We start from the raw sequence: 13,553 nt of genomic DNA, 5'->3' as shown, positions 1-13,553 counted from the left end.
TACATGAAGCAATCATTTTCTGCAAACACATAGATAAGAAAAAAGCTGTTCCAATTGTGACCACTAGATGGTGTCATTTTATTTCACTATTTTATTAACATGCTTCCTCTTTGTGGGCATATTGCCAAACAAATTTGTATCAACTTTGCAAATTTGTATCCATTTATAAATGACAACATACAACACTTTTTAATTCTTACTGTTGTTATTTTTTTATGTTTATTTTATATTGTAAAATACAGTATCTATAAGCATAGACCTGGACCTTTCAGAATTGTACAGATTGTTCCATGGAAAAGTATTGTATTCACCTCTACAGATATTAACATCCTATTTCCCAAGTCAGTGGGGCAAATTTACAAATCCTATGGATGATGCAAACATAGGGGCTAATGTATGAGTGCACTGCAACAGAAATTTGAAGTGAATTTGGTTGCTTTGTTGATGGAGTAGGTATTTGAGCCATTTTTAGGGGGTTGCTCCATGCTCAGCAAATTGCTGGCAGCCAGATGTCTTGTGGTCGGTGATTCACTTTCAGCCAGAGTTATCTTTGTGACTTCTTAAAAAAAAGTCACAAGTCACCCCAAAAATTTGCACATGTACTCTATCCCTTAGTGGAGTAACCACTGAGGGAAATCTCTATAATAAATGAGGTTACCAGTCAGACTGATAAATCCGTCTGTATTCCGTGTGATAAATGTGGCAAATGGCATGCAACATTTTGTATACTAGTTGTAAAAAAAACAAAAACAAACCATGACAGACACTCTAAAAAATGAGAGCAAGAGGACATTACCCCCTAACACAGGCTGTCTAGACCAGTGTTTCCCAACCAGTGTGCCTCCTGCTGTTGCAAAACTACAACTCCCAGCATGCCCGCACAGACAAAGGCTGTCCGGGCATGCTGGGAGTTGTAGTTTTGCAACAGCTGGAGGCACACTGGTTGGGAAACACTGGTCTAGACCTGCACCAGATTTAGCACTGTGGCTCAGGCTGGATGATAAATCTGGTGCAGGGATACACACTTTTGTCTAACTCTGTACCAGCTTTGCAATTGGCTGAGTTTGAGATTTTTTTAATTGGAATTGGGGTTCAATTTTGGCACTAAAATGTGCATACTAGGCCAAGTCCCCTTTCTTGCAATGCCACCTAGTAAGTTATGTGCCCTTTTCAAGCTAGGTGTGCCAAATTAATGTAATGTGTCAGTTTGCACCAAGTTGAGCATCATTTTGGTTTAGCGCTTCTGACAGTGTCTTCTAGGTGCACTGACGTTTGTTATGCCTCATTCACACGTCATTGGTTTGGCCAGTGATTTCCATAAGTGATTGTGAACCAAAACCAGGTGGGGCTCTAAACACAAACCAGCTACAGATCTTTCCCTTATGCATTATGTCTGTGGAGGCTTCAATCCTGGTTTTGGCTCACAATCACTGATGGAAATCACTGAAGTGTGAATAAGGCTTAAATGTAGGCCGGTGTTCAGTGCACAGGTAATCCTAGCTACACCATAAAATGCACTACATTATTAGAGTCTAAACTATTTGAAATATACTATACGGAGGAGATTTATCAAATTGGTGTAAAGTAGAACTGGCTTAGTTGTCTATAGCAACTAATCAGATTTCACCTTTCATTTTTCACAGCTCCTTTGGAAAATGAAAGGTGGAATCTGATTGGTTGCCATGTGCAACTAAGCCACTTCTATTTTGCACCAGCTTGATAAATCTCCCCCACAGTGTCTAAAACATGCTTCCCTGAGACTGGCTTCATGAAGCTCTGCATTGCACAATTGTATGTGTTGCTTCTTCTTCTCCAATTTTATAAGTTAATACATTCAGACTCAGTCGACGTTGTCATGTCAATCATTATCCACTCTTCAGTTGGGCAGCAATCTCTTCAGTCTGCACCAAAGAATAGGAAAGAACATTAAAATTAACCGTTTCTTCATACAGTGCTAACAATGTCTTTTCTTTTCCTCCCAATGGTATTTTCCTGCCACTGGATAATGATTATTTCATGAAGAATGGAGGTATGACTTTAATTTTTATTTCTTGCACATGAATATAAAGCCAAAAGACCCAGTGACTATTAACAAAAATCTGTAGGCTAGTAGAGCACACTTTTATCCAGGATACATATGTATATATAGAGAGTGCAGAAGTAGGAATCACACCCCAGCACTGGTACCTACTCTGCCAGTTGTGCATGTTCATTTAGGTGGTTTATCTCAAACTCCTTGAAGATAATGTTGATGTGGTTGCACTATCCCTCACCTCCTCTAATTTTCAGAATCAAGCTGGTTGGAGATTTTCAAATTAAAAAAACTCCAAACTGTAGCTTTAGAATTTGATATTGATTTCAATAGTAGCATTATACTGTACACATGTTCAACTGTATGGCACTGATATTAATAGGCATTCTGACAAACATTAGAGTGTTTGGTGGATTCTATGTGTCCTCAGGCCTAGCTTCTAAACTTCTACCCAAATTTCATAGATTACATTTCAGAAGATAACTAAGTGTGGGGAAACTTTGACTCTTTAATGAAATATTGCTAGAAAATCCCAGTAGAAACACCAATCTCTCAAATTTTCCACCACATACTACGTAATTACACAATACAGAGGAGACATATTTTAGGCTTCAGCTTAATCCCATTTTATTTCTGCTCTCTATGAATAGCTGGCACGATCAACTATTAAAGTATATGGGCATCATAGAAGGGGGGATTCCCATGCATAACCCAACTACAGAGCCATACTAGAAAGCAACTAGCAAAGAGCAGTTCTTGATCTGGCAACCTTTCCCTGTATTACATGGTCGGCCATTCATTTATAAATGTCTTGTCTTCATAAGACAAGTCATTTAAGGAAAAAAATGTTAATATTAGGACTATTCTTTTTGCATATTAATTGCAAAACCAGGACATTTGTGGCATATGCACAGGACATGGCATAAATGTCGAAACAGATGCAGGCTTGCATGCGCAGCTTTCTCCATTCACTGCTATGTGACTTCCAGAACTAGCTGAGAGTGTCATAACTGTGGATTGGGCGAGTTGTCCATTTGTGGCCTCCTCCCCAATCCTGGTGGAGAGCTGTGCTTGAGACAGGAACAGGTGCAAAAGGAAGGACCTGCACCTTGGAAAGCAGTAGCAGAGAAGCAAATTATTTTGTAAAAAGTGTTTTATTGTGCAAGTAGTAGAGCATAATAAAAACTGTATAATAATAGTACTGACCCACAGAATAAGTTATCATATTTATACCACACAGTGAACACTATAAAAAAAATCTTCAAAAACAGTATTGAAATTGTTGCTTTTCTATTCCCCTTAAAAAGTAACAAAAGTAATTTAATTAGTGTTGAGCGAGCATGCTCGTCACATCAAAGTGCTCGGCCGAATACTGCGGGTGCTCGAGTACAATTTAATACAATGAAAGTCAATGAGAGACCCGAGCATCAAACCAGGTGGCCCCTGCTCTGAAGAGAGGGTGTCTGGTTCACAAAAAAAGGTTAGAAATTGATGGAAACCCCATCAAAATGGTATCGAACTGAGGATGGCTGGATGCGTCTTGGACTCCTATTATCTACGACATACAATAGACAACCACACAAAGGCTACAGTGGGATGCGAAAGTTTGGGCAACCGTGTTAATCGTCATGATTTTCCTGTATAAATCGTTGGTTGTTACAATAAAAAAGTCAGTTAAATATATCATATAGGAGACACACACAGTGATATTTGAGAAGTGAAATGAAGTTTATTGGATTTGCAGAAAGTGTGCTATAATTGTTTAAACAAAATTAGGCAGGTGCATAAATTTGGGCACCACAAAAAAGAAGTGAAATCAATATTTAGTAGATCCTCCTTTTGCAGAAATTACAGCCTCTAAACGCTTCCTGTAGGTTCCAATGAGAGTCTGGATTCTGGTTGAAGGTATTTTGGACCATTCCTCTTTACAAAACATCTTTAGTTCATTCAGGTTTGATGGCTTCCGAGCATGGACAGCTCTCTTTAAGTCACACCACAGATTTTCAATTATATTCAGGTCTGGGGACTGAGATGGCCATTCCAGAACGTTGTACTTGTTCCTCTGCATAAATGCCTTAGTGGATTTTGAGCAGTGCTTAGGGTCGTTGTCTTGTTGAAAGATCCAGCCCCGGCGCAGCTTTAGCTTTGTCACTGATTCTTGGACATTGGTCTCCAGAATCTGCTGGTACTGAGTGGAATCCATGCGTCCCTCAACTTTGACAAGATTCCCAGTCCCTGCACTGGCCACACAGCCCCACAGCATGATGGAACCACCAACATATTTTACTGTAGGTAGCAGGTGTTTTTCTTGGAATGCTGTGTTATTTCTCCTCCATGCATAACGCCCCTTGTTATGGCCGAATAACTCAATTTTAGTTTCATCAGTCCACAGCACCTTATTCCAAAATGAAGCTGGCTTGTCCAAATGTGCTTTAGCCCACCTCAAGCGGCACTTTTTGTGCTGTGGGCGGAGAAAAGGCTTCCTCTTCATCGTTCTCGTATACAGCATCTCCTTGTATAAAGTGTGCCGAATGGTTGAATGATGCACAGTGACACCATCTGCAGCAAGATGATGTTGTAGGTCTTTGGTGCTGGTCTGTGGGTTGACTCTGACTGTTCTCACCATTCGTCGCTTCTGTCTATCCGAGATTTTTCTTGGTCTGCCACTTCGAGCCTTAACTTGAACTGAGCCTGTGGTCTTCCATTTCCTCAATATAGTCCTAACTGTGGAAACAGACAGCTGCAATCTCTGAGACAGCTTTCTGTATCCTTCCCCTAAACCATGATGGTGAACAATCTTTGTCTTCAGGTCATTTGAGAGTTGTTTTGAGGCCCCCATGTTGCTACTCTTCAGAGAAAATTAAAAGAGGAGGGAAACTTACAATTGACCCCCTTAAATACTCTTTCTCATAATTGGATTCACCTGTGTATGTAGGTCAGGGGTCACTGAGCTTACCAAGCCAATTTGAGTTCCAATAATTAGTTCTAAAGGTTTTGGAATCAATAAAATGACAACAGTGCCCAAATTTATGCACCTGCCTAATTTTGTTTAAACAATTATAGCACACTTTCTGTAAATCCAATAAACTTAATTTCACTTCTCAAATATCACTGTGTGTGTCTCCTATATGATATATTTAACTGACATTTTTTATCATAACAACCAACGATTTATACAGGAAAATCATAACTATTAACAAGGTTGCCCAAACTTTCGCATCCCACTGTACATGCCAAAAGCCAGGTATATGCAAGCCATCAATCTATCCATGAGACAGATAACAGGCTTAGTCAGCATACCTTACTATGGCAGCCTTGTGCACTATGAGATATTCCAAACCAGTTCTCATCTGACTGAAAGCCAGTAAGCCTCAAAGTTACTTCACATTTGTTGGATGGCTTGGGTGGACCTGTGCGCCTAGATCAATTTCATTAGGGGGACAAAAAGTTTTCTGATTGTCCTAACATAATATTCAATAACCTTTCTATACAGTTTTGTCATGTAAAAACTCATTTGCATAAACATGGTCATATGGGAAAGACATGCAAATGAGAAGAATCTGCCTTATTTTTCAGCTGAAAAATCATTTGCGTGGAAAATTTGCAATCTACACTACTCATGAACAATGCCATCTATTGGTTTCATAGTCTTATGACAAGAGTAATAGTCTTGTCATAAGACTATGAAACCAATAGATGGTGCTGTTCATGCCAGAGCACCCGAGCACCCGATCAACACAAAATTTAATACATAAATGTATCCAAAAATGGTTAATATAATAACTACAACTTCAAAATCAAACACTCGAGGTCCCATATGCTGAAGAAAATACAAAAAATGCATGACCGCTGGAAAACAGATGGAAAAAAAATGTGACTGGTCTTTAGGCTGCTATACAGGTACCACATGACAAGGATTGCTGTGTATCAGTACAGACATTGAAATGAATGGGGTTGCAGTATGACTCGCAAGTCACCATGACAGGATCGCCATGTAGACCTAGCCTGGAGATTTAAATTAGGTAGGAGCTATGGTGCACATGACACATCTGAGTTGTGCACGTATATTCATTGGAAACATAAATTCAAAATCTACAATACAAAATGTCGCTTTTAATGTGACTTTTAGGGATTTAAATATGTCTGCTGTTTTTGTTAGTTTTTTTTGCTTTTTTTCTGTATTAAAGTTTCAGGAATGATCCTAATTTTGTAGAATCACAAATACAGGGAGTGCTGTTTAGACATTTGTGTTTTTGGAAGGAGAAAGGTAGAAAGCTAATCTTTACATGTAAGTAGGAATAGGGAACTTCTAGTTTAATACATTTCTGCTCATTTGCCATGAATATAAAAAACGCTTTTTAACTCTTCTTCTTAGGTTTTATAAAGGTGATGTAGGTTATTGCAGCACCTACAGAGGGGACATATGTAACGCAGTGCTCACAAAGGACTCCTTGGTTTTCTTCAATTCATCTAATGCTGAACCAGAAGAGAGTCAGGAGATGCTTGCTCAAATAGCTTTAGCTGAACTGAAAACTGTAAGCCCATTTTGTCGACCTGCCGCTGAAGCTCTACTCTGCAACTACTTTTTTCAGGAGTGCAACCGAACTGGAGAAAGTCCATCTCCAAAACCATTGTGCAGGTACGACCTAAATATCAGTGTCCATTTGAGAACCTAAATGAGATATATAGATAGATATATAGAAGAAAAAAGGCAGCACTCCAGGGATTATCCCTGGAGTGCTGCCTTTTTTTTATCTATATATGCATTTGGGACCTTTGTCGCAGGCCCCTGAAAGAATTTGCACCCGCTTCTAATGTGTGCTGCTTGTTTCTTTTCCTTTTCTAGATAGATCTGGTTAACGTATAAAACCTGGGGGAGGTTTTTTAAGAAAAAAAATATATAGCTTAATCATTATATAAGAACTTTTCAGAATAAACCATTTGGCCAAAGAATGCAGACACCCACCCAAATTCAGTTAATTGAAGGTTTCAGCCCACTGCAGATGGGTCCATCAAATCAACACACACAAATATTAATAGTAGCATAGGTCATAATGAAGGGACAAAAGATAGACAAAAGAGAGATCATCAGTTAGAAACAGTCAGATAGCCCCTTAATGTTCACATGACAATAGTAATGGTTAGTCCCCTAGTATCTTTGCTAATGGCTCAGTTGGTCACAATTGAAGCCAATGCTCTGTTCCATTTGACACCAAAAATCCTCCTCAGTGACTGGGAAGAAGTGAGAAGAAAATTCTGAATGGCCGGACTAGACACTCTTGTAATCAAAATTGATCTCTGAGATCAACACCATTTTCTGTCAAATTGGCCAGGGCTCCTTCTGCAAAGGTCAAGACCTACATCCATGGAGACCATAAAGAGGCTCCGAGACTCTATCAAATGTTGGCTGTAATTTCCAGCTCACTAGTAGATGTAAGATGTGCTATTTTTTCTCCTATAGACTGAAAATGCAGCTTGTTAGGTCACTGATTTCCCTAATTGGAAATAAAATGTTCATGAAATTTTCAGACTGATATAGCTGCCGTTAAAACATTCCAACTCTAAAGTTGCAGTCAACCGTTTGTCAAAGTCCCTCTGAGACCCATCCTTTTTCATCAGTTCTGGAACTTCTACTTATGGCATTAAATGAGCTATTTGAAATATCATGAGAAGCCAAAACAAGAAGCCTTAGATTAATGTGATGGTGAGAGCATTTAGATTTTCATGTTGACAGCTGCTGTTTGACCTTCATGAAATGAGGTGTTGATGTTAGTCAATTGGCGAGGGGGCTGAGTTCCATGACTGCATAAGACGGGTAAACCAGTTCCAAGTGGTTCAAGCATATTGCAAATAATTTAAGAATGTTTTTGACAGTATAGTGGATAAGTCAGAATGGAATTATGAGCAATCTTCTGAAGTGATTGTTAGCTGGCATACTATGATAGAAGTCTGATCATTTAAAGGTTAAGAAAAATAGCTGGGTTCTACGTTGAAAGTGTATTAAACAGGATAAATTTAAAAGTAGACATCAGTAAATGTAAAACAAACAAATTGTACCTGAGGACATAAAAGCAGCACAAATAAAATCCATCACACAATTCATGTAGTAAACAGTGACAGAATCAATATTCTTGTCAGTACATATTTCTTAGTAGAATTCATGATGATGGTTCTATCTTGATCCTAGGAGGCATGTAATACTCTTGATATTTTAAGTATTCAGTCACTGTTCCCTAACCTTGGAACTCACCTGCAGTCAGAATAGAATGCTGCTTACCACGGAAATTGGCACAGTACATCGGGTACATTAATAAGATCAACAAATCTTTATGTAACAGTTTATTCTTGGTGTCAGGATGATGATCCCGGTTTGCAGCTGTCACTCTAGTCAGGTCTTCCAGGGAGTGATAAATGGGACTCTTGACGTGAATAATGTATGAGTGCTGTTTATTCTGCACAAGATTAACAGGTTGTAGTTGCTTCTTTAGCTTTATTTCATAGGCAGACTATAGTAAAGTTATCCTTTGTAGATTTCTCTTAAAGGGAATGTGTCATCAGAATATGACCTATTGTTTAAATCTCGTTTTTAGTGAATTTTTGATGATGTTATTTGTACTTTTTCATATCAATATCTATGTTTAAACAACATAAAATCCTGCAGTTTTCACACTGGTCACTAAGTATAATAATAGGCTCTACTTCTTGGTCTGTACAGATCACTTTACTGCAGTTACCTGCTTATCTGAAGTTTGCAGATGACATACCAGTAGTTGGTCTCATGCAAAATGGGAATGAGTCTGCATATAGGTGTCACGGCTTATGCTGTGTTTGGTGACACTTTCCTTCACTTGGTTGTCCGTGGCAACGTGTGGTGTGTGCATGTGGTGGCAGTGTCTCAGCCCTATGGCTGATCCCCAGGACATGATTGCCACGCATGCCGTTGCCCGCGGCAACAGGTGAAGTATGGGTTTATGTGTGTACTTCCCCTTTAAGTGGCTGTCTTCCCTTGCCTGGTGTTGGAAGGGTTAAATCCCTTCTGTGTGTGTGAACACTGGGTGTGGCTACTTGGGCCTATAAAGCCTCAGTGAATATCACCAGTCTGAGGGGTACTTCAGCCATGGCTAGCTTGAGTAGCCTCCTGTGTTATTCCATCTGCCAGTGGGGGCCACCTTTGTGGTCATACTATCACGGCTGAGGATGGGGAATACCCTCAGCCGTGTGGTATCAGAAGGCGGATGGTCAATGCCAGGCCAGGACAGGAATCAGTGAGCAGGTCACCTCCTACACATCCCTAATTCTGACCCTGTCTCCTATCCATATGAGCCAACCCTGAAGGTAGGAGGGCTCATACTCCAGAACCTGATATTCCTGCTAGGCCTCAGTGTCATGGAACCATGAACCAGACGTACAACAAGAGATAAGTGGAAAATAAGAAGGTTTTATTGAAGAGCAAGCCGTAAGCAAAGTCCGAACGGATGGCTAAACCGAAGCAGGGTCTTGCGGAGACAGAGGTCAGGAACCAGAAGGGTAGTCAGACGAAGCCAGGAACAGGAACCAACGGGGTAGTCAGACGAAGCCGGAATCAGGAACCAACGGGGTAGTCAGACGAAGCCGGAATCAGGAACCAACGGGGTAGTCAGACGAGGCCAGGATCAGGAACCAGAAGCAGCAGCAGTCTTGGAAGCATGTGAACACAGGAGGACCAAGCAAGGAACTGAAGCCACAGACCTCCTATATATATGAGCTGGGCATCCAGCTCCTCCCAGTGGGAAGGAGGAGCCGCAGGGTGGGAGGCTACAAGAAAACCCAGAAACCAAGATGGCCGCCAGCACATGTCAAACGAAGGGAACAGCAAGGAGGTAAGACCATGACACTCAGGGTGGCCCTGGACTAGGAGCAGGGTAAGACGACCTGTTCCTCCTAGACACGGAGGAACAGGAGTCTCACTGGCCAAGCTACATAGAAAGGGGAACATGAACAGACATATGGCAATGACAGGTAAGTGAGACTAGTACCACACTTACCTGCCACAGACACACAACCTGGAACCCACATGCAAGTGCTGCTGTCCACAACAAACACAAAGGACACAGCACACAACAGACATCACACAGGAACCCAGGAAACCATATGCTGCAATAACAAATAGACCAAACAAACATCTTCTAAACACCATACATGAACTTATGACCACAAGGGTGGCCCCCACTGGCAGATGGAATAACACAGGAGGCTGCTCCAGCTAGCCATGGCTGAAGTACCCCTCAGACTGGTGATATTTACTGAGGCTTTATAGGCCCAAGTAGCCACACCCACACAGACACACCCAGTGTTCACACACACAGAAGGGATTTAACCCTTCCAACACCAGGCAAGAGAAGACGGCCACTTAAAGGGGAAGTACACACATAAACCCATACTTCATCTGTTGCCGCGGGCAACGGCATGCGTGGCAATCATGTCCTGGGGATCAGCCATAGGGCTGAGACACTGCCACCACATGCACACAACACCACACGTTGCCACAGACAACCAAGTGAAGGAAAGTGTCACCAAACACAGCATAAGCCGTGACAATAGGCATGAAGTGGGACAGCTTTCTTCCTGGTGCAGCAACAACAACTCTTAAGACCATGGACATGATAATAGACTTTAGGAGATCTCCCCCCAGCACCTTCCCCTAATCATAAATGGATCTACAGTAACCCGAGTAGAGTCATTCAAGTTTCTTGGAACCACAATTTCCAACAACCTAACAACCTAAAATGGAACAACAATACTGTCTCTATCATCAAGAAAGTGCAACGGAGGATGTACCACCACAGCAGCTGAAAAAGTTTGGCCTACCACAAAAATTAATGGCGCAGTTCTTCACCGCAATCATCGAATCCTTCATGACATCATCTATGACTGTATGGTTCGGCTCCTGCTCAGTATTAGAAAAGGTGAGACTGCAGCACATCATCCGAACAGCGGAAAGGATAATTGGCTTACCTTCCTTGTAGGATCTTCACGCTAGCAGGTGTGGAAAGAGAGTGGCTAAGATTGCCTCAGACCCATCTCACCCTGCTCACTCCATCTTCCAGCCTATGCCTTCAGGAGTGAGACACCGTTCAGTGGCTACTAAAACTTCCAGGCACAGGAACAGCTTTTTCCCTCAGCAGTTGTCTTGCTTTGGTTCCCTCCAGACCACTGAGTCTATCGACCATGGGGCTGCTGTAAAGAAAATTTCTTAATGCTTTCTAAAAGCTGTTAAGAACAGCTCAGGCAAGATGACCGCCCCTATAATCATGTTCAAGAAACAGAATAAATAAATCTGCAATCAGAAAATAAAAAGGGATTTGAAAAAAGGATATGGGTGGTCACTATCTGGTTTTAACTGGCAGAAAAAAATAATTGGTGACACATTTCCTTTGAGTGAAGGTCATTATACATCAGTGTTTCCTAATATTTTTGTTTCTTTTGAGCAGCATTCAGCTTATTTATATTGTTATTATTATATGTTTTAAAGCACCATTAATTCCAAGGTTCTGTACATCTAAAAGGGGTATACATATATAAAATAAACAAAACAACTTAAAACTTAAAATGTACATCATAACAAGGGCAGTATAACAAGTGTACATTCAAAAATTGTTAGCAATATTCGCACTTTACTAAAATTAAAACCGCAAAGTCTACATAAGGAGAAAATGATCATGTGGTAATCCAGGGGCATAACAAAAAAAGGTTGGGCTCATAGAAATGTTTTAAATGCCCCTCCACCCACTACCAACTTTCCTGCAGTCTTCTCTCCTGCTGTTAGTTAAGACCACCCACGCTCTCCATACAACCACCCACTCAGTCAGGCACAAAATGTGAAAATAAAATTTACCGACTGGCCCTGTATGCCCCCTTAAAGGGGTTGTGTCATTTCGGCAAGTAGCATTTATCATGTAGAGAAAGCCCCCTTAAAGGGGTTGTGTCACTTTGGCAAAAAGCATTTATCATGTAGAGAAAGTTAATACAAGACCCTTACTAATGTATTGTGGTTAGAGATGAGCAAAGTTCTTGAAAATTCACTTACCGAATTTCACAAAAATATTAGCTTTGTGACAAATTACTTAATCGAGGAGTGAATTTCTTTGTAAGTAGTGGGTGCAATGACAGGAAACAGTGATTGCTCCGCTCCCTGTCATTGTACCCCTCAGATACCGCGTTCATCGCTGATCACAGCATCTGATATTAACATTAAAGGGACACTGACAGGCCAAATCAGCATATTTAGTTATATATATGACATTTACAGGTCTTATACAGTCTATTAAAAGCATCTAAGTATCCCCCCTGTCCACCTTATAAATACCGAAAAATAAAGTTTTATAACCTGCCTGTCTCGTCACCAATCTGCCCAAGGGGCGGCGTTTAATCTCAAATTGCGCCCAGCCAGCCGCTCCCAACTGCCGTTCTGAAGCCCCGCCCAGCTCATCAATATTCACTTCGCTGGGCGGCAGCTACAACTCTCCCCAGTCAAGATCCTGCGCAGGCACGATGTAACCACGGCCAGGCGCAAGCGCAGAAGATTAGACGAGGACGATGCCAAGAGGATTCAATTGCCTATGAGCAGGATCTGGGGAGAGTTGTAGCTGCCGCCCAGCGAAGTGAATATTGATGAGCTGGGCGGGGCTTCAGAACGGCAGTTGGGAGCAGCTGGCTGGGCGCAATTTGAGATTAAACGCTGCCCCTTGGGCAGATTGGTGACGAGACATGCAGGTTATAAAACTTTATTTTTCGGTATTTATAAGGTGGACAGGGGGGATACTTAGATGCTTTTAATAGACTGTATAAGACCTGTAAATGTCATATATATAACTAAATATGCTGATTTGGCCTGTCAGTGTCCCTTTAAGGTTTATAATAACATTAAATAAAATCATATTTAACTCATCCATTTGATTTCGCAGAGTCCACTGCCGCCATCTTGATTGAAGATCCAGTGAAATCTCGCACGGTGCATGATGTCATCACATCGGCCAGGGTGGTGACGTCATACGTCACAGCGCACAAGATTTTGCGTTGGATCTTCAATCAAGATAGTGGCGGGCTCTTCACGCTCAAACGGATTAGGTGAGTATGATTTTTCTTTTTACACCATTTCAGGGAAAATCAATTTATTAGGATGAAGCACAAGGAAATTCGGCTTTGCTGCGATTCGAATCTCCCCTGAAATTCGGATCAAAGTCTACTTCGGACAGTTTGATTAGCTGAAAACTAATTGTGATTGTCCATATTACCTCCTTTTCTGGCTGGATACATTTTTCCATCACATTATACACTGTTTGTTTGTTTCGATGGTTACGACCACCCTGCAATCCATCAGTGGTGGTCATGCTTGCACACTATAGGAAAAAGCACCGCCCTATGTGTTGGCCGGGAGCACACATAGGCTGGTGCTTTTTCCTATATTGTGCATACACGTCCACCACTGATGGATTGCAGAGTGGTCTTAACTATGAATACAAGCAGTGTATGATGGTAAAAT

At 41.2% G+C, this 13,553-nt stretch overlaps 1 protein-coding gene across 2 annotated transcripts in view; it reads left to right on the top strand.

Annotated features, from left to right (window-relative positions):
* Positions 1-13,553, top strand: part of LOC122920487 (muscle, skeletal receptor tyrosine protein kinase-like) — a 229,185-nt gene that overhangs the window by 157,910 nt on the left and 57,722 nt on the right. For both annotated transcript variants that reach the window (XM_044270028.1, XM_044270019.1), the window contains exons 8-9: positions 2,023-2,029; positions 6,408-6,671. In XM_044270028.1, coding sequence (XP_044125963.1) covers positions 2,023-2,029; positions 6,408-6,671 — 271 coding nt within the window. The remainder of the gene's footprint in view (positions 1-2,022; positions 2,030-6,407; positions 6,672-13,553) is intronic.

The sequence above is a fragment of the Bufo gargarizans genome, chromosome 1 (assembly GCF_014858855.1).
Source record: "Bufo gargarizans isolate SCDJY-AF-19 chromosome 1, ASM1485885v1, whole genome shotgun sequence".
Lineage (NCBI taxonomy): Eukaryota > Metazoa > Chordata > Amphibia > Anura > Bufonidae > Bufo > Bufo gargarizans.
Note: the sequence above shows the minus strand (reverse complement) of the source record. Positions and strands in the feature narration are given on the sequence as shown.